At 54.6% G+C, this 20,581-nt stretch overlaps 4 protein-coding genes across 5 annotated transcripts in view; 2 read left to right on the forward strand and 2 right to left on the reverse strand.

Annotated features, from left to right (window-relative positions):
- The first annotated feature begins 814 nt into the window (after positions 1-814).
- LOC146544828 (uncharacterized) lies at positions 815-5,252 on the forward strand. Its single transcript, XM_085221796.1, has 2 exons — positions 815-4,831; positions 5,119-5,252. The coding sequence occupies exons 1-2, from the start codon at positions 3,434-3,436 to the stop codon at positions 5,227-5,229; spliced, it is 1,509 nt and encodes a 502-aa protein (XP_085077922.1). The 5' UTR covers positions 815-3,433; the 3' UTR covers positions 5,230-5,252.
- On the reverse strand, positions 3,741-19,107 carry LRRC14 (leucine rich repeat containing 14). Its single transcript, XM_085221797.1, is given in 4 exon segments — positions 3,741-5,742; positions 12,323-12,913; positions 18,621-18,687; positions 18,690-19,107. Coding segments are annotated over 4 exon segments (1,416 nt in total). The 5' UTR covers positions 18,904-19,107; the 3' UTR covers positions 3,741-5,198.
- LOC146544829 (uncharacterized) lies at positions 13,389-15,552 on the reverse strand. 2 transcript variants are annotated; one of them, XM_085221795.1, is made up of 2 exons: positions 14,151-15,403; positions 13,389-13,883 (listed from the first exon to the last, which is right to left on the reverse strand). In XM_085221795.1, the coding sequence occupies exons 1-2, from the start codon at positions 15,346-15,348 to the stop codon at positions 13,597-13,599; spliced, it is 1,485 nt and encodes a 494-aa protein (XP_085077921.1). In that variant the 5' UTR covers positions 15,349-15,403; the 3' UTR covers positions 13,389-13,596. The 2 variants fall into 2 exon arrangements, with proteins under 2 accessions (XP_085077921.1, XP_085077920.1); XM_085221794.1 differs by adding an exon at positions 15,530-15,552 and having other exon boundaries at positions 13,394-15,364.
- RECQL4 (RecQ like helicase 4) overlaps positions 16,736-20,581 on the forward strand; it is a 55,462-nt gene continuing 51,616 nt past the window's right edge. Inside the window, exon 1 of the mRNA XM_085219987.1 lies at positions 16,736-16,876. The gene's annotated coding sequence lies outside the window, so the exon portion shown is untranslated. The remainder of the gene's footprint in view (positions 16,877-20,581) is intronic.

The following is a 20,581-nucleotide window of genomic DNA, read 5'->3' on the forward strand; positions in this document are numbered from 1 at the left end:
CCGTGGGATGGGGGTGGGAGGGACAGCTGGGGGTCCCCAAACCCATAGATGGGGGTGGGAGGGACAGCTGGGGGTCTCCAAACCCGTAGATGGGGGTGGGAGGGACAGCTGGGGGTCTCCAAATCCATGGATGGGGGTGGGAGGGACAGCTGGGGGTCTCCAAACCCGTAGATGGGGGTGGGAGGGACAGCTGGGGGTCTCCAAACCCATGGATGGGGGTGGGAGGGACAGCTGGGGGTCTCCAAACCCATAGATGGGGGTGGGAGGGACAGCTGGGGGTCTCCAAACCCGTAGATGGGGGTGGGAGGGACAGCTGGGATCCCTGTTGTCCCCAGAACCCATGAGATGGGGGTGGGAGGGACAGCTGGGGGTCTCCAAACCCCATAGATGTGGGTGGGAGGGACCCCAGGGGTCCCTGTTGTCTCCAAACTCATAGATGGGGGTGGGAGGGACAGCTGGGGGTCTCCAAACCCGTGAGATGGGGGTGGGAGGGACAGAAACCCATAGGACAGGGATGGGGACCCTCAGTGTCCCCTTCAACCTTAGGGGATGGGGGTGGGAGGGACAGCTGGGGTCCCTGTTGTCCCCAGAACCCATGGGATGGGGGTGGGAGGGACAGCGGGTGTCCCCTTAAACCCTAGGTTTATGGGGTGGGAGGGATCCCTGGGGGTCCCCAAACCTCGTGGATGGGGGTGGGAGGGACAGCTGGGGGTCTCCAAACCCATAGATGGGAGTGGGAGGGACCCCAGGGATGGGAGTGGGAGGGACCCCTGTTGTCCCCAAGCCCATGGATGGGGATGGGGGTGGGAGGGACAGCTGGGGGTCTCCAAACCCATGGATGGGGGTGGGAGGGACCCCAGGGGTCCCTGTTGTCCCCAAACCCATAGATTGGGGTGGGAGGGACCCCTGGGGGTCTCCAAACCCATTGATGGGGGTGGGAGGGATCCCTGGGGGTCCCCAAACCCGTGGGATGGGGGTGGGAGGGACAGAAACCCATAGGACAGGGATGGGGACCCTCAGGATCCCCTTCGTCCTTAGGGGATGGGGGTGAGACGGACCCCAGGGGTCCCTGTTGTCCCCAGACCCCATGGGATTGGGGTGGGAGGGACAACCGGGGGTCCCCTTCATCCCTAGGTTTATGGGGTGGGAGAGATCCCAGGGGGTCCCCAAACCCTATGGATGGGGGTGGGAGGGACGCATGGGGGTCTCCAAACCCATTAATAATGGGAGTGGGAGGGACCCCAGGGGTCCTTGTTGTCCCCAGACCCCGTGGGATAGGGGACAAGAGGGACCCCTGGGGGTCCCCAAACCCATAAGACAGGGATGGGGACCCTCAGGATCCCCTTCGTCGTTATGGGATGGGAGTGGGAGAGATCCCAGGGTTCCCATCGTCCCCAAGCCCATGGGATGGGGACAAGAGGGACCCCTGGGGGTCCCCAAACCCGTAGGACAGGGATGGGGACCCCCAGGATCCCCTTCATCCTTATGGGATGGGGGTGGGAGGGCCCCCCGCGTGTCCCCGTTGTCCCCACCTGTGCAGGAGGACTAAAACCATCTGAGCCCAACCACGTGGCTGTGCTGTGTTGTCACCTGGGGGGTGTGGTGAGGTGACACAGCTTCATGATGTCCCCAACATCCCCATGGTGACGTCCCTAATGTCCCCGTGATGTCCCCAGTGTCCCCATGATGTCCCCAACGTCCCCATGGTGTTGTCCCCAACATCCCATGGCACAGCTTCATGATGTCCCCAACATCCCGATGGTGACATCCCTAATGTCCCCGTGATGTCCCCAGTGTCCCCATGACGTCCCCAATGTCCCCATGGTGTTGTCCCCAACATCCCATGGCACAGCTTCATGATGTCCCCAACATCCCCATGCTGACGTCCCCAATGTCCCCAACATCCCATGGCACAGCCACATGGTGTCCCCAGCATCCCAGTGTCCCCTCACAGTGTCCCCAAAATCCCATTGTCCCCAACATCCCCATGGTGACATCCCTAATGTCCCCGTGATGTCCCCAGTGTCCCTATAATGACGTCCCCAGTGTCCCCATAGGGTTGTCCCCAGTATCCCATGGCACAGCCACATGGTGTCCCCAAAATCCCATTGTCCCCAACATCCCCATGGTGACATCCCTAATGTCCCCGTGATGTCCCCAGTGTCCCCATGACGTCCCCAATGTCCCCATGGTGTTGTCCCCAACATCCCATGGCACAGCTTCATGATGTCCCCGTGCACAGCCACATGGTGTCCCCAGCATCCCAGTGTGCCCTCACAGTGTCCCCATGATGTTGTCCCCAATGTCCCCACAGTGATGTCCCCAACATCCAGTGGCACAGCTTCATGATGTCCCTATAATGACATCCCCAACGTCCCCACGGTGATGTCCCCAACATCCCATGGCACAGCTCCATGACGTCCCCAACGTCCCCATGGTGATGTCCCCAACATCCAGTGGCACAGCTTCGTGATGTCCCCAATGTCCCTATAATGACGTCCCCAATGTCCCCATGGTGTTGTCCCCAACATCCCATGGCACAGCTTCATGATGTCCCCTGGCACAGCCACATGGTGTCCCCAGCATCCCAGTGTCCCCTCACAGTGTCCCCATGATGTTGTCCCCAATGTCCCCACGGTGATGTCCCCAACATCCAGTGGCACCGCTTCATGATGTCCCTATAATGACATCCCCAACGTCTCCACGGTGATGTCCCCAACATCCCATGGCACAGCTCCATGACGTCCCCAACGTCCCCATGGTGATGTCCCCAACATCCAGTGGCACAGCTTCATGATGTCCCCAATGTCCCTATAATGACGTCCCCAATGTCCCCATGGTGTTGTCCCCAACATCCCATGGCACAGCTTCATGATGTCCCCAGTGTCCCCATGCTGTTGTCCCCAGTATCCCATGGCACAGCTTCACAGTGTCCCCAATGTCCCTATGATGTCCCCATAATGACGTCCCCAATGTCCCCATGGGGTTGTCCCCAGTATCCCATGGCACAGCCACATGGTGTCCCCAAAATCCCATTGTCCCCAACATCCCCATGGTGACATCCCTAATGTCTCCGTGATGTCCCCATGATGTCCCCACGGTGATGTCCCCAACATCCCATGGCACAGCTCCATGACGTCCCCAACGTCCCCATGGTGTTGTCCCCAACATCCCATGGCACAGCTTCATGATGTCCCCTGGCACAGCCACACGGTGTCCCCAACATCCAGGGGTCCCTTCATGATGTCCCCATGATGTTGTCCCCAATGTCCCCACGGTGATGTCCCCAACATCCAGTGGCACAGCTTCATGATGTCCCCATAATGACATCCCCAACGTCCCCATGGTGATGTCCCCAACATCCCATGGCACAGCTCCATGACGTCCCCAATATCCCCATGGTGATGTCCCCAACATCTCCATACACAGCCACATGATGTCCCCCCCACATCCCAATGTCCCCTCCCAGCGTCCCCAACACGACGTCCCCAACGTCCCCAAGCCACCCATCCCTTTGGTGGCACCACCCGCACGTCAAGGCGGGACAAACCAGGCAGGATGTGACAAGGGGACAGAATCTGGCTTCCCCACCCCGAATTCGGGTCCTGCCCCACTCCCCCTCTGCCCCAGCACCGCGCTGTCACTCGGGGGTGGCATCGGTGTCACCTTTTGTGTCCCCATTCCCGCCCCCAGGTCGGGGTGCTGCCCAGGAGCAGCTTTCAGCCACCAAACGCCCCAGGTACCAAACAAACCTTTATACCAAAGGTGGGGGGGGGACACCCAGTGCCACTTTGTCACCCTGTGTCCTGGTTGTCCCCTTGTCACCAGGCCTCCTGCTGTCCCTTTGTCCTGGTTGTCCCTTTGTCGCCATTCCTCCTGCTGTCCATTTGTCACCACTCCTGCTGGTGTCCCTTTGTCACCATTCCTCCTTGCATCCCCCTTGTCACTACTCTTGGTTGTCCCTTTGTCACCATATGTCTTGGTTGTCCTGGTTGTTCCTTTGTCACCACTCCTTGCATCCCTTTGTCACCGCACCCCCTGGTGTCCCTTTGTCACCACACCTCCTGGTTGTCCCTTTGTCATCACTCCTTGCATCCCTTTGTCACCGCACCTCCTGGTGTCCCTTTGTCACCACACCTCCTGGTTGTCCCTTTGTCATCACTCCTTGCATCCCTTTGTCACCGCACCTCCTGGTGTCCCTTTGTCACCACTCCTCCTGGTTGTCACTTTGTCACTATATGTCCTGCTTGTTCCTTTGTCACCGCTCTTGCTGTCCCTTTGTCACCACTCCTCTTGGTTGTCCCTTTGTCACCACTCCTCCAGCTGTCCCTTTGTCCTGGTTGTCCCTTTGTCACCGTTCCTCCTTCCATCCCTTTGTCACCACTCCTCTTGGTTGTCCCTTTGTCACCACTCCTCCAGCTGTCCCTTTCTCCTGGTGTGTCCCTTTGTCACCACTCTTATCACACCTTTGTCACCACATCTCCTGGTGTCCCTTTGTCACCACTCCTTGCATTCCTTTGTCACCACTCCTTCTGGTTGTCACTTTGTCACTATATGTCCTGCTTGTTCCTTTGTCACCACTCTTGCTGTCCCTTTATCACCACTCTTGCTGTCCCTTTGTCACCACTCCTCCAGCTGTCCCTTTCTCCTGGTGTGTCCCTTTGTCCCCACTCCTCTTGGTTGTCCCTTTGTCCTGGTTGTCCCTTTGTCACCGTTCCTCCTTCCATCCCTTTGTCACCGTTCCTCCTTCCATCCCTTTGTCACCACTCCTCTTGGTTGTTCCTTCATCACCACTCTTATCACACCTTTGTCACCACATCTCCTGGTGTCCCTTTGTCACCACTCCTTGCATTCCTTTGTCACCACTCCTTCTGGTTGTCACTTTGTCACTATATGTCCTGCTTGTCCCTTTATCACCACTCTTGCTGTCCCTTTATCACCACTCTTGCTGTCCCTTTATCACCACTCCTCCAGCTGTCCCTTTCTCCTGGTGTGTCCCTTTGTCCCCACTCCTCTTGGTTGTCCCTTTGTCCTGGTTGTCCCTTTGTCACCGTTCCTCCTTGCATCCCTTTGTCACCACTCCTCTTGGCTGTTCCTTTATCACCACTCTTATCACACCTTTGTCACCACCCCTCCCGGCGTCCCTTTGTCACCATTCCTGCTGTCCCTCTGTCCCCACACCTCCCAGCTGTCCCCTCTCACAGCGCAAAGAAGTCGGATCCCCCGTGATGCTGCAGACTGCTGGTCCACACCTCCTCCTCCCTCCCAGCACTGCGCAGCATCCCCTGCAGCTCCTCCTGCAGCGCAGCCACGCAGCCCTCGGGGACGTCACCGTCACCGTCAGGGCTGTCACAGCAATCCGTGGGGTAGGGGTGGACGACGAGGCGAAGGGAGGACAGGGGGTGGGTCCCCTCCAGCAGAACCTTCAGCCCCACGGAGGACAAGCGGTTGCCAAAGAGGCCGAGGTAGGAGAGGAGGACGCAGAGCCTGAGAGGAGGCAGCAGGACGGGGAGGTGGGCGTCCCCAAGGTGACATTCGGCCAGGTCCAACTGGCGGAGGGAGGAGGAGACGGCCGGCAGGAGATGGAGGAAGGGAGGGAGGAGGGAGGAGGAGAGGTCATTGCCGCTCAGGTCGAGCTTCTTCAGGGCCGAGGCGTGAGGGCTGCGGGCCAGGAAGGTGAGGTCGCAGGGCTGGAGGTGGCAGAAGGGAAGCTCCAGGCTCTCCAGCGGGCGCTGCAGGGACCTGAGGGGGATGAGGAGAAGCTGTGGGTAAAGGGACGCGTCTTCGACGGAGCCCCAAGCACCAAAACCTCGAATCTCCCCAAATAAAACCCGTAAGTCACGTCTCCGTGGCCAACGGGTTGAGTTGGGATCGTCCTCAACCTCACCAAAACCCCACAGGAGGGCCAGGAGGGCATCTATGGAGCCCCAAGCACCAAAGCCCCAAATCTCCCCAAATAAAACCCAGAACTAACAGCTCCATGGCCAACGGGTTGAGTTGGGACCATCCTCACCTTCACCAAAACCCCAAAGGAGAGCAAATTTGTGGCATCTACAGAACCCCAAGCACCAAAACCCCAAATCTCCCCAAATAAAACCCAGAACTAACAGCTCCATGGCCAGCAGGTTGAGTTGGGACCATCCTCACCTTCACCAAAATCCCACAGGAGGGCAAATTTGTGGCATCTTTGGAGCCCCAAGCAACAAAACTCCAAATCTCCTCAGATAAAACCCACAACCCACGTCTCTGTGGCCAACGGGTTGAGTTGGGATCATCCTCATCTTCAGCAAAACCCAACAGAAGGGCAAAAAGTCCAAGCATCTACAGAACCCCAAGCACCAAAGCCCCAAATCGCCCCAAATAAAACCCAGAACTAACAGCTCCATGGCCAACGGGTTGTGTTGGGATCATCCTCACCTTCACCAAAACCCCACAGGAGAGCAAATTTGTGGCATCTACAGAACCCCAAGCACCAAAGCCCCAAATCTCCCCAAATAAAACCCAGAACTAACAGCTCCATGGCCAACGGGTTGTGTTGGGACCATCCTCACCTTTACCAAAACCCCATAGGAGGGCAAATTTGTGGCATCTTTGGAGCCCCAAGCAACAAAACTCCAAATCCCCCTCAGATAAAACCCACAACCCACGTCTCTGTGGCCAATGGATTGTGTTGGGATCATCCTCACCTTTACCAAAACCCCAAAGGAGAGCAAATTTGTGGCATCTACAGAACCCCAAGCACCAAAGCCCCAAATCTCCCCAAATAAAACACAGAACCCATGGTTCCATGGCCAGCAGGTTGAGTTGGGACTCAACCCCCCAGGAGGGCAAACTCATGGCATCTATGGAGCCCCAAGCACCAAAACCCCAAATCCCCCCCAAATAAAACCCACAACCCACGTCTCTGTGGCCAATGGATTGAGTTGGGATCATCCTCATCTTCAGCAAAACCCAACAGAAGGGCAAAAAGTCCAAGCATCTACAGAACCCCAAGCACAAAAACCCCAAATCTCCCCAAATAAAACCCAGAACTAACAGCTCCAAGGCCAGCAGGTTGAGTTGGGACCATCCTCACCTTCACCAAAACGCCACAGGAGGGCAAATTTGTGGCATCTTTGGAGCCCCAAGCAACAAAACTCCAAATCCCCCTCAGATAAAACCCACAACCCACGTCTCTGTGGCCAATGGATTGAGTTGGGATCATCCTCATCTTCAGCAAAACCCAACAGAAGGGCAAAAAGTCCAAGCATCTACAGAACCCCAAGCACCAAAACCCCAAATCTCCCCAAATAAAACCCAGAACTAACAGCTTCATGGCCAACGGGTTGTGTTGGGATCATCCTCACCTTCACCAAAACCCCAAAAGAGGGCAAATTTGTGGCATCTTTGGAGCCCCAAGCAACAAAACTCCAAATCTCCCCAAATAAAACCCAGAACTAACAGCTCCATGGCCAACGGGTTGTGTTGGGATCATCCTCACCTTCACCAAAACCCCAAAAGAGGGCAAATTTGTGGCATCTTTGGAGCCCCAAGCAACAAAACTCCAAATCTCCCCAAATAAAACCCAGAACTAACAGCTCCATGGCCAACGGGTTGTGTTGGGATCATCCTCACCTTCACCAAAACCCCACAGGAGGGCAAATTTGTGGCATCTTTGGAGCCCCAAGCACCAAAGCCCCAAATCTCCCAAATAAAACCCAGAACTAACAGCTCCATGGCCAGCAGGTTGAGTTGGGACCATCCTCACCTTCACCAAAACGCCATAGGAGGGCAAATTTGTGGCATCTTTGGAGCCCCAAGCAACAAAACTCCAAATCCCCCTCAGATAAAACCCACAACCCACGTCTCTGTGGCCAATGGATTGAGTTGGGATCATCCTCACCTTCACCAAAACCCAACAGAAGGGCAAAAAGTCCAAGCATCTACAGAACCCCAAGCACCAAAGCCCAAATCGCCCCAAATAAAACCCAGAACTAACAGCTTCATGGCCAACGGGTTGTGTTGGGATCATCCTCACCTTCACCAAAACCCCAAAGGAGAGCAAATTTGTGGCATCTACAGAACCCCAAGCACCAAAGCCCCAAATCTCCCCAAATAAAACCCAGAACTAACAGCTCCATGGCCAACGGGTTGTGTTGGGACCATCCTCACCTTTACCAAAACCCCATAGGAGGGCAAATTTGTGGCATCTTTGGAGCCCCAAGCAACAAAACTCCAAATCCCCCTCAGATAAAACCCACAACCCACGTCTCTGTGGCCAATGGATTGTGTTGGGATCATCCTCACCTTCACCAAAACCCCAAAGGAGAGCAAATTTGTGGCATCTACAGAACCCCAAGCACCAAAGCCCCAAATCTCCCCAAATAAAACACAGAACCCATGGTTCCATGGCCAGCAGGTTGAGTTGGGACTCAACCCCCAGGAGGGCAAACTCATGGCATCTATGGAGCCCCAAGCACCAAAACCCCAAATCCCCCCCCAAATAAAACCCACAACCCACGTCTCTGTGGCCAATGGATTGAGTTGGGATCATCCTCATCTTCAGCAAAACCCAACAGAAGGGCAAAAAAGTCCAAGCATCTACAGAACCCCAAGCACCAAAACCCCAAATCTCCCCAAATAAAACCCAGAACTAACAGCTCCAAGGCCAGCAGGTTGAGTTGGGACCATCCTCACCTTCACCAAAACGCCACAGGAGGGCAAATTTGTGGCATCTTTGGAGCCCCAAGCAACAAAACTCCAAATCCCCCTCAGATAAAACCCACAACCCACGTCTCTGTGGCCAATGGATTGTGTTGGGATCATCCTCATCTTCAGCAAAACCCAACAGAAGGGCAAAAAGTCCAAGCATCTACAGAACCCCAAGCACCAAAACCCCAAATCTCCCCAAATAAAACCCAGAACTAACAGCTCCATGGCCAACGGGTTGTGTTGGGATCATCCTCACCTTCACCAAAATCCCACAGGAGGGCAAATTTGTGGCATCTTTGGAGCCCCAAGCAACAAAACTCCAAATCTCCCCAAATAAAACCCAGAACTAACAGCTCCATGGCCAACGGGTTGTGTTGGGATCATCCTCACCTTCACCAAAACCCCAAAGGAGAGCAAATTTGTGGCATCTACAGAACCCCAAGCACCAAAACCCCAAATCTCCCCAAATAAAACCCAGAACTAACAGCTTCATGGCCAACAGGTTGTGTTGGGATCATCCTCACCTTCACCAAAACCCCACAGGAGGGCAAATTTGTGGCATCTTTGGAGCCCCAAGCACCAAAGCCCCAAATCTCCCCAAATAAAACCCAGAACTAACAGCTCCATGGCCAGCAGGTTGAGTTGGGACCATCCTCACCTTCACCAAAACGCCATAGGAGGGCAAATTTGTGGCATCTTTGGAGCCCCAAGCAACAAAACTCCAAATCCCCCTCAGATAAAACCCACAACCCACGTCCCCATGGCCAACGGGTTGAGTTGGGATCATCCTCATCTTCAGCAAAACCCAACAGAAGGGCAAAAAGTCCAAGCATCTACAGAACCCCAAGCACCAAAACCCCAAATCTCCCCAAATAAAACCCAGAACTAACAGCTCCATGGCCAACGGGTTGTGTTGGGATCATCCTCACCTTCACCAAAACCCCAAAGGAGAGCAAATTTGTGGCATCTTTGGAGCCCCAAGCAACAAAACTCCAAATCTCCTCAGATAAAACCCACAACCCACGTCTCTGTGGCCAATGGATTGAGTTGGGATCATCCTCATCTTCAGCAAAACCCAACAGAAGGGCAAAAAGTCCAAGCATCTTTGGAGCCCCAAGCACCAAAACCCCAAATCTCCCCAAATAAAACCCATAAGTCACGTCTCCGTGGCCAACGGGTTGAGTTGGGATCGTCCTCAACCTCACCAAAACCCCACAGGAGGGCCAGGAGGGCATCTATGGAGCCCCAAGCACCAAAGCCCCAAATCTCCCCAAATAAAACCCAGAATTAACAGCTCCATGGCCAGCAGGTTGAGTTGGGACCATCCTCACCTTCACCAAAACCCCATAGGAGGGCAAATTTGTGGCATCTATGGAGCCCCAAGCACCAAAGCCCCAAATCTCCCCAAATAAAACAGAACCCATGGTTCCATGGCCAGCAGGTTGAGTTGGGACTCAACCCCCCAGGAGGGCAAACTCATGGCATCTATGGAGCCCCAAGCAACAAAACCCCAAATCCCCCCTCAGATAAAACCCACAACCCACATCTCTGTGGCCAATGGATTGAGTTGGGTTCATCCTCACCTTCACCAAAACCCAACAGAAGGGCAAAAAGTCCAAGCATCTACAGAACCCCAAGCACCAAAGCCCCAAATCGCCCCAAATAAAACCCAGAACTAACAGCTCCATGACCAACGGGTTGAGTTGGGACCATCCTCACCTTCACCAAAACCCCATAGGAGAGCAAATTTGTGGCATCTTTGGAGCCCCAAGCAACAAAACCCCAAATCCCCCTCTGATAAAACCCACAACCCACGTCTCTGTGGCCAATGGATTGAGTTGGGATCATCCTCATCTTCACCAAAACCCAACAGAAGGGCAAAAAGTCCAAGCATCTACAGAACCCCAAGCACCAAAACCCCAAATCTCCCCAAATAAAACCCAGAACTAACAGCTCCATGGCCAACGGGTTGTGTTGGGATCATCCTCACCTTCACCAAAATCCCATAGGAGGGCAAATTTGTGGCATCTTTGGAGCCCCAAGCACCAAAGCCCCAAATCTCCCCAAATAAAACCCAGAACTAACAGCTCCATGGCCAACGGGTTGAGTTGGGACCATCCTCACCTTCACCAAAACCCCATAGGAGGGCAAATTTGTGGCATCTTTGGAGCCCCAAGCAACAAAACTCCAAATCTCCTCAAATAAAACCCACAACCCACGTCTCCGTGGCCAACGGTTGAGTTGGGATCATCCTCATCTTCAGCAAAACCCAACAGAAGGGCAAAAAGTCCAAGCATCTACAGAACCCCAAGCACCAAAGCCCCAAATCGCCCCAAATAAAACCCAGAACTAACAGCTCCATGGCCAACGGGTTGTGTTGGGACCATCCTCACCTTCACCAAAATCCCATAGGAGGGCAAATTTGTGGCATCTTTGGAGCCCCAAGCACCAAAGCCCCAAATCTCCCCAAATAAAACCCAGAACTAACAGCTTCATGGCCAGCAGGTTGAGTTGGGACTCAACCCCCCAGGAGGGCAAACTCATGGCATCTATGGAGCCCCAAGCACCAAAACCCCAAATCCCCCCCCAAATAAAACCCACAACCCACATCTCCATGGCCAACTGGTTGAGTTGGGATCATGCTCACCTTCACCAAAACTCCCCAGGAGGGCAAACTCATGGCATCTAACCCACACAGGAGGGCAAATCTGTGGCATCTTTGGAGCCCCAAGCACCAAAACCCCAAATCTCCTCAAATAAAACCCGCAACCAACGTCTCCGTGGCCAACGGGTTGAGTTGGGACCATCCTCATCTTCACCAAAACCCATGGACTCATGAGCAACCAACTGGTTGAGCTAGGAGCATCCTCAACCTCACCAAAACCCCACAAGAGGGCAAATTTGTGGCATCTATGGAGCCCCAAGCACCAAAACCCCAAATCTGCCCAAATAAAACCCACAACCTTCATCCCCGTGGTCAACGGGTTAAGTTGGGATCATCCTCATCTTCACCAAAACCCAACAGAAGGGCAAACTCCAAGCATCTTTGGAGCCCCAAGCACCAAAACCCCAAATCTGCCCAAATAAAACCCACAACCCTCGGCCCCGTGGTCAACGGGTTAAGTTGGGATCATCCTCATCTTCAGCAAAACCCAACAGAAGGGCAAACTCCAAGCATCTTTGGAGCCCCAAGCACCAAAACCCCAAATCTCCCCAAATAAAACCCAGAACTAACAGCTCCATGGCCAACGGGTTGAGTTGGGACCATCCTCACCTTCACCAAAACCCATAATTCCATAACAGATCAACTGGTTGAGTAGAGACCATCCTCGCCTTCACCAAAACCCCACAGGAGGACCAACTCATGGCAACTATGGAGCCCCAAGCACCAAAACCCCAAATGTCCTCAAATAAAACCCACAACCCACATCTCCGTGGCCAACTGCTTGAGTTGGGACCATTCCCACCTTCCCCAAAACCCATAACTCCACAACCAACCAACCGGTTGACTTGGGATCATCCTCACCTTCACCAAAACCCCACAGTAAGACCGACTCATAGACTCTACAGAACCCCAAGCACCAAAACCCCAAATCATCCCCCGAAATTAGGAGAACAAAGCAGCGCTCACCCCAGCAGCAAGCGCAGCCGCCCCGCCAGCCGGCACGAACCCAGGTTGAGCTCCCTCAGCCCACGCAACCAACCCAACGCTTCGGCCAGCTCCCTCAGCCCATCTTCCATCCCAGGCCTCCTCACGTCCACGTTGCTGTAGGGCAACCTCACGCTGGCCAGGTCTGGGAAACGAGCGAGCCGCGGAACCACCTGGCACAACCCAGCCAATCCCAAGTTGTTGAAGCGCAGCTCGACGCGTCGCAAGCCGACTGGCTCCAAGGCCTCCAACAGATCCAAGGTGCCTCCTAGGGAGAGCTCCTCGGCGTGGAAGTCACGGCAGCGCAGGCGTAGGGCCCCCCTACCACGTAGGGCTGCCTTCAAGATGGCCCCGGAGGTGCTGTTGACGAAGAGGTCGACGCGGATTTCCACCGGAGGCACCGGGGAACCTTTCTGCTCTTTGGTGCCACGCGGTTCGGTTCGGCGTTGTGATGCTTCCAGGCAGGCTTTGGCCAGCAGTACTGTCCTCGACCACAGGGTGACGCTGTCCGGACCGTGTTCGGCACCGTCCTGGATGCCAGTCATGTCCAGCACACGCAGGCACGGCCGTGGGCTGAGGGAGGAGAAAGGTGCCAGCATTTCTTCCATCCGTCTGACCCAACCCCCTTCCTTCTGATTGACCCAAGCCTTCTCCTTCTGTCTGTCCCACCCATATCTGTCCAACCCAATCCTCCCTCCTTCTGTCCATCCACCTCAACCCCCGTTCCATCCATCCAATCCAATCCCATCCAACCCAACCCAACCCTTCTGTCCATCCAACCCAACCCCCCTTCCATCCATCCGATCCAAATCCATCTAAACCAACCCTCCTTCCTTCTCATTGACCCAAACCTTCTCCCTCCTTCTGTCCATCCAACCCAACCCCCCTTCCATCCATCTGATCCAAATCCATCCAACTCAACCCTCCTTCCTTCTGATTGACCCAAACCTTCTCCTTCCATCCATCCAACTCACATCTGTCCATCGCGACCCTCCCTCCGTCCATCACAACCCTCCCTCTGTCCATCCAACTCATGTCTGTCCATCACAACCCTCCCTCCGTCCATCCAACCCACGTCTGTCCATCGCGACCCTCCCTCCGTCCATCCAACCCACGTCTGTCCATCACGACCCTCCTTCTGTCCTTCAAACTCAACCCCCTTCCATCCATCCGATCCAAACCCATCCAACCCAACCCTCCTTCCTTCTGATGGACCCAAACCTCCTCCTTCCACCCATCCAACCCATCTCTCTCCATCACAACCCTCCTTCCTTCTGTCTTTCTGACCCAACCCCCCTCCCACAAACATATCTGGTGACGATCACGGCTGATCTGGTGACAACAACCACAACCGACCCTCCAACAACCACAACTGACGTGGTGATGGCCACAACTGAACCAACAACCACAGATGAGCTGATGAAAACAACCACAACCGATCCTACAACAACCACAGCTGATCTGGTGACGACCACAACCAATCCTACACCCACAGCCGACCCAACAACCATCACAACCAACCCAATGACAACCACAACCAATCCTACAACCACAGCCGACCCAATGATGACCACAACCAACCCTATAACAACCACAACCGTTCCTACAACCACAGCCGACCCAGTGACAACAATCACAACCGATCCTACAACAACCACAGCTGATCTGGTGCCGACCACAACCAATCCTACAACCACAGCCGACCCAACGACCATCACAACCAACCCAGTGATGACCACAACCAATCTTATAACTACAGCTGACCCAATGACAGCCACCACAACTGACCTGGTGACAACCACAACCAAACCTACAACCATAGCCGACCCAACAACCATCACAACCAACCCAATGACAACCACAACCAATCCTACAACCACAGCTGAACCAGTGACAACAACCACGACCAATCCTACAACAACCACACCTGATCTGGTGACAACCACGACCAATCCTACAACCACAGCCGACCCAACAATAATCACAACCAACCCTATAACAACCACAACCATTCCTACAACCACAGCCGACCCAGTGACAACAATCACAACCGATCCTACAACAACCACAACTGATCTGGTGACAACCACAACCATTCCTACAACCACAGCCGACCCAGTGACAACAATCACAACCGATCCTACAACAACCACAGCTGATCTGGTGACGACCACAACCAATCCTACAACCACGGCCGACCCAATGATGCCCACAACCGATCCTATGACAACCATAACTGATTTGGTTATGACTACAACTGATCCTACAACCACAGCCACCCCAATGACAACAACCACGACCAATCCTACAACAACCACACCTGATCTGGTGACAACCACGACCAATCCTACAACCACAGCCGACCCAACAATAATCACAACCAACCCTATAACAACCACAACCATTCCTACAACCACAGCCGACCCAGTGACAACAATCACAACCGATCCTACAACAACCACAACTGATCTGGTGACAACCACAACCATTCCTACAACCACAGCCGACCCAGTGACAACAATCACAACCGATCCTACAACAACCACAGCTGATCTGGTGACGACCACAACCAATCCTACAACCACGGCCGACCCAATGATGCCCACAACCGATCCTATGACAACCATAACTGATTTGGTTATGACTACAACTGATCCTACAACCACAGCCACCCCAATGACAACAACCACGATTAATCCTACAACAACCACAACTGATCTGGTGCCAACCAGGACCAATCCTACAACCACAGCCGAACCAACGACCATCACAACCAACCCAGTGACGACCACAACCAATCCTACAACCACAGCTGACCCAATGACAGCCACCACAACTGATCCTACAACAACCACAACCCATCTGGTGATGACCAGGACCAATCCTACGACAGTCGCCATCGATTTGGTAATGACCACAACCAGCGTTATGACAACCACACCTGATCTGGTGACGACCACAACCATACCTACAACCACAACCAACCCAATAACAACCACCACAACCATCCCACAGCCACCACACCTGATTGGTGACGACCACAACCATTCCTACAACCACAGCTGACCCAGTAACAACCACCACAACCATCCCACAGCCACCACACCTGATCTGGTGACGACCACAACCATTCCTACAACCACAGCTGACCCAGTAACAACCACCACAGCCATCCCACAGCCACCGCACCTGATCAGGTGACGACCACAACCGTTCCTACAGCTGACCCAGTAACAACCACCACAACCATCCCACAACCACCACACCTGATCAGGTGACGACCACAACCATTCCTACAACCACAGCTGACCCAGTAACAACCGCCACAACCATCCCACAACCACCACACCTGATCTGGTGACAACAACCACAACCGACCCTCCAACAACCACAACTGACGTGGTGATGGCCACAACTGAACCAACAACCACAGATGAGCTGATGAAAACAACCACAACCGATCCTACAACAACCACAGCTGATCTGGTGACGACCACAACCAATCCTACACCCACAGCCGACCCAACAACCATCACAACCAACCCAATGACAACCACAACCAATCCTACAACCACAGCCGACCCAATGATGACCACAACCAACCCTATAACAACCACAACCGTTCCTACAACCACAGCCGACCCAGTGACAACAATCACAACCGATCCTACAACAACCACAGCTGATCTGGTGCCGACCACAACCAATCCTACAACCACAGCCGACCCAACGACCATCACAACCAACCCAGTGATGACCACAACCAATCTTATAACTACAGCTGACCCAATGACAGCCACCACAACTGACCTGGTGACAACCACAACCAAACCTACAACCATAGCCGACCCAACAACCATCACAACCAACCCAATGACAACCACAACCAATCCTACAACCACAGCTGAACCAGTGACAACAACCACGACCAATCCTACAACAACCACACCTGATCTGGTGACAACCACGACCAATCCTACAACCACAGCCGACCCAACAATAATCACAACCAACCCTATAACAACCACAACCATTCCTACAACCACAGCCGACCCAGTGACAACAATCACAACCGATCCTACAACAACCACAACTGATCTGGTGACAACCACAACCATTCCTACAACCACAGCCGACCCAGTGACAACAATCACAACCGATCCTACAACAACCACAGCTGATCTGGTGACGACCACAACCAATCCTACAACCACGGCCGACCCAATGATGCCCACAACCGATCCTATGACAACCATAACTGATTTGGTTATGACTACAACTGATCCTACAACCACAGCCACCCCAATGACAACAACCACAATTAATCCTACAACAACCACAACTGATCTGGTGCCAACCAGGACCAATCCTACAACCACAGCCGACCCAACGACCATCACAACCAACCCAGTGACGACCACAACCAATCCTACAACCACAGCTGACCCAATGACAGCCACCACAACTGATCCTACAACAACCACAACCCATCTGGTGATGACCAGGACCAATCCTACGACAGTCGCCATCGATTTGGTAATGACCACAACCAGCGTTATGACAACCACACCTGATCTGGTGACGACCACAACCATACCTACAACCACAACCAACCCAATAACAACCACCACAACCATCCCACAACCACCACATCTGATCTGGTGACAACCACAACTATTCCTACAACCACAACCAACCCAATGACAACCACAACCAATCCTACAACCGCAGCTGACCCAGTAACAACCACCACAACCATCCCACAACCACCACACCTGATCAGGTGACGACCACAACCATTCCTACAACCACAGCTGACCCAGTAACAACCACCACAACCATCCCACAACCACCGCACCTGATCAGGTGACGACCACAACCGTTCCTACAACCACAGGTGACCCAGTAACAACCACCACAACCATCCCACAGCCACCACACCTGATCTGGTGACGACCACAACCATTCCTACAACCACAACCAACCCAATAACCACCACAACCATCCCACAGCCACCACACCTGATTGGTGACGACCACAACCAATCCTACAACCACAGCTGACCCAGTAACAACCACCACAACCATCCCACAACCACCACACCTGATCTGGTGACGACCACAACCGTTCCTACAACCACAGCTGACCCAGTAACAACCACCACAACCATCCCACAACCACCACACCTGATCAGGTGACGACCACAACCATTCCTACAACCACAGCTGACCCAGTAACAACCACCACAACCATCCCACAACCACCATACCTGATCAGGTGACGACCACAACCGTTCCTACAACCACAGCTGACCCAGTAACAACCACCACAACCATCCCACAACCACCACACCTGATTGGTGACGACCACAACCATTCCTACAACCACAACCAACCCAATAACAACCACCACAACCATCCCACAACCACCACACCTGATCTGGTGACGACCACAACCGTTCCTACAACCACAGCTGACCCAGTAACAACCACCACAACCATCCCACAGCCACCACACCTGATTGGTGACGACCACAACCATTCCTACAACCACAGCTGACCCAGTAACAACCACCACAGCCATCCCACAGCCACCACACCTGATCTGGTGACGACCACAACCGTTCCTACAACCACAGCTGACCCAGTAACAACCACCACAACCATCCCACAGCCACCACACCTGATCTGGTGACGACCACAACCATTCCTACAACCACAGCTGACCCAGTAACAACCACCACAGCCATCCCACAGCCACCACACCTGATCAGGTGACGACCACAACCAATCCTACAACCACAGCTGACCCAGTAACAACCACCACAACCATCCCACAACCACCACACCTGATCTGGTGACGACCACAACCATTCCTACAACCACAGCTGACCCAGTAACAACCACCACAACCATCCCACAGCCACCACACCTGATTGGTGACGACCACAACCATTCCTACAACCACAGCTGACCCAGTAACAACCACCACAACCATCCCACAACCACCACACCTGATCTGGTGACGGCCACAACCCATCCTATGACAACCACGACCGACCCAACACCGACCACAACCGATTTGGCGACAACCGCAGCCGATCCAACGACACCCATCCCCCTACACCCTCCAAACCCAGCAGCACCACAGAGCACCCCCCAATTGGGCACAACCACCACCCAACACCATCCCCCAACATAAAAAAAAAAACCCACCCCCCCCCAGAAAAACAAAAACACAAAACAGCCACTCTGCCAACGATCCCAACTTGGTCACCTACCCGGTGTCGGACCGCAGCCCCGCGGTGACGGCGAGGAGAACCGCCTGTACGCAGAGCTGGTCGGGTGGTGGTGGGGGTCGCAGCGTAGGGAGAGGATCGGGAAGGGCCAGGATCTCACCAGGTCCTGCAGGAGGGGAACACGGCAGTCCAGGAGGGCAGCCTGGAGCAGTGCGGGGTACAGCTCGGCGGGGAGCAGCGGCAGAGAGCGGCGGGCCGTGGGGAGGTGGGCGACCAGGCGGCGGGCGCAGAGGGAGACGAGGGAGGAGGTGGTGGTGGTGGTCATGGTGGTGGTGGGGCACCGACGGGGGGTGGGGGGCAGCTGTGGAGGTGGGGAAGGGGATAAAAATGTGGTCACAGGGACAGGCAATGGGAGACCCGGAGCCTGAGAGCCCCACGCTGATCCCCAACTCTGACCCCCCCCATTATGGGTTCCCCATGGCACCTCCAACCCTGAGACCCCCACACTGACCCCCAAATCTGATCCCCCCCCAAAATGGCTTCCCCATGGGACCTCCAGCCCTGAGACCCCCACACTGACCCCCAAATCTGATTCTCCCCCATTATGGCTTCCCCATGGTATCCCCAACCCTGAGACCCCCACATCAATCCTCAGAATGAGACCCCCACGCTGACCCCAACTCTGACCCCCCCCATTATGGCTTCCCCATGGCACCTCCAGCCCTGAGAGCCCCACACTGACCCCCAAATCTGATTCTCCCCCATTATGGGTTCCCCATGGCACCTCCAACCCTGAGACCCCCACACTGACCCCCAAATCTGATTCTCCCCCATTATGGGTTCCCCATGGCACCTCCAACCCTGAGACCCCCACCCTGACCCCCAGAATGAGATCCTCAACCCTGACACCTCCTCCAACCCTGACAGAGACCCCCACATTGACCCCCCCCCAATAATGGGTTCTCCATGGCACCCCCAAACCCTGAGACCCCCACACTGACTCCCAAATCTGATGCCCCCCCCAAAATGGCTTCCCCATGGTACCCCCAACCCTGAGACCCCCACATCAATCCTCAGAATGAGACCCCCACGCTGACCCCAACTCTGACGCCCCCTATTATGGCTTCCCCATGGCACCTCCAGCCCTGAGACCCCCACACTGACCCCCAAATCTGATTCTCCCCCATTATGGGTTCCCCATGGCACCTCCAACCCTGAGACCCCCACACTGACCCCAAATCTGATTTTCCCCCATTATGTGTTCCCCATGGCACCTCCAACCCTGAGACCCCCCCACACTGACCCCCAGAATGAGATCCCCAACCCAGAGACCCCCACGTTGACCCCCCCCATAATGGGTCCTCCATGACACCCCCCAACCCTGAGACCCCCATACTGAACCCCAGAATGAGACCCCCACGCTGACCCCAACCGTAGATCCCCATAGAGCCCCAGAACCCCCAAAAGGATCCCCCCATAGAGTCTCAGAGTCCCATAATCCTCATAGGACCCCTCATAGAGCCCCATAGACCCCCACAGGACCCCCATAACCCTAACAAAATCCCCCATAGAACCCCATAACTCCACAGGAACCCCCATAGAGCCCCACAACCCCCACCGGACCCCATAGAGCCCCTCATAGAGCCCCATAATCCCTACAGAACCCCCAACAGGGTACCACAGAACCCCAGACCTCCACAGAATCCCCTACAGAGCCCCATAGAGTCCCAGAATCCCCCATAGAACCCCATAACCCTAACAAAATCCCCCGTAGAACTCCATAACCCCACAGGATCCCCCATAAAGCCCCAGAACCCCCCACAGAACCCCATAGAGCCCCAGAAGCCCAAGAGAACCCCTCATAGAGCTCCATAACCCCCTTAAGGCCCCTCATAGAGCCCCACAGACTCCCACAGGACCCCCATAGAATCCCATAACCCTAACAAAATCCCCCATAGAACGCCATAACCCCACAGGATCCCCCATAGAGCCCCATAACCCCC

This window comes from Meleagris gallopavo, chromosome 3 (genome assembly GCF_905368555.1).
Source record: "Meleagris gallopavo chromosome 3, MGAL_WU_HG_1.1, whole genome shotgun sequence".
Lineage (NCBI taxonomy): Eukaryota > Metazoa > Chordata > Aves > Galliformes > Phasianidae > Meleagris > Meleagris gallopavo.

Coding starts and splice junctions, on each gene's coding strand:
- LOC146544829 (XM_085221794.1), bottom strand. CDS start 15,348: ATGGTTGTGGTGGTTGTTATTGGGTTGGTTGTGGTTGTAGGTATGGTT.
- LOC146544828 (XM_085221796.1), top strand. CDS start 3,434: ATGATGTCCCCCCCACATCCCAATGTCCCCTCCCAGCGTCCCCAACAC. Junction 4,832..5,118: donor CACCACATCTCCTGGTGTCC/CTTTGTCACCAC, acceptor CTCTTATCACAC/CTTTGTCACCACCCCTCCCG.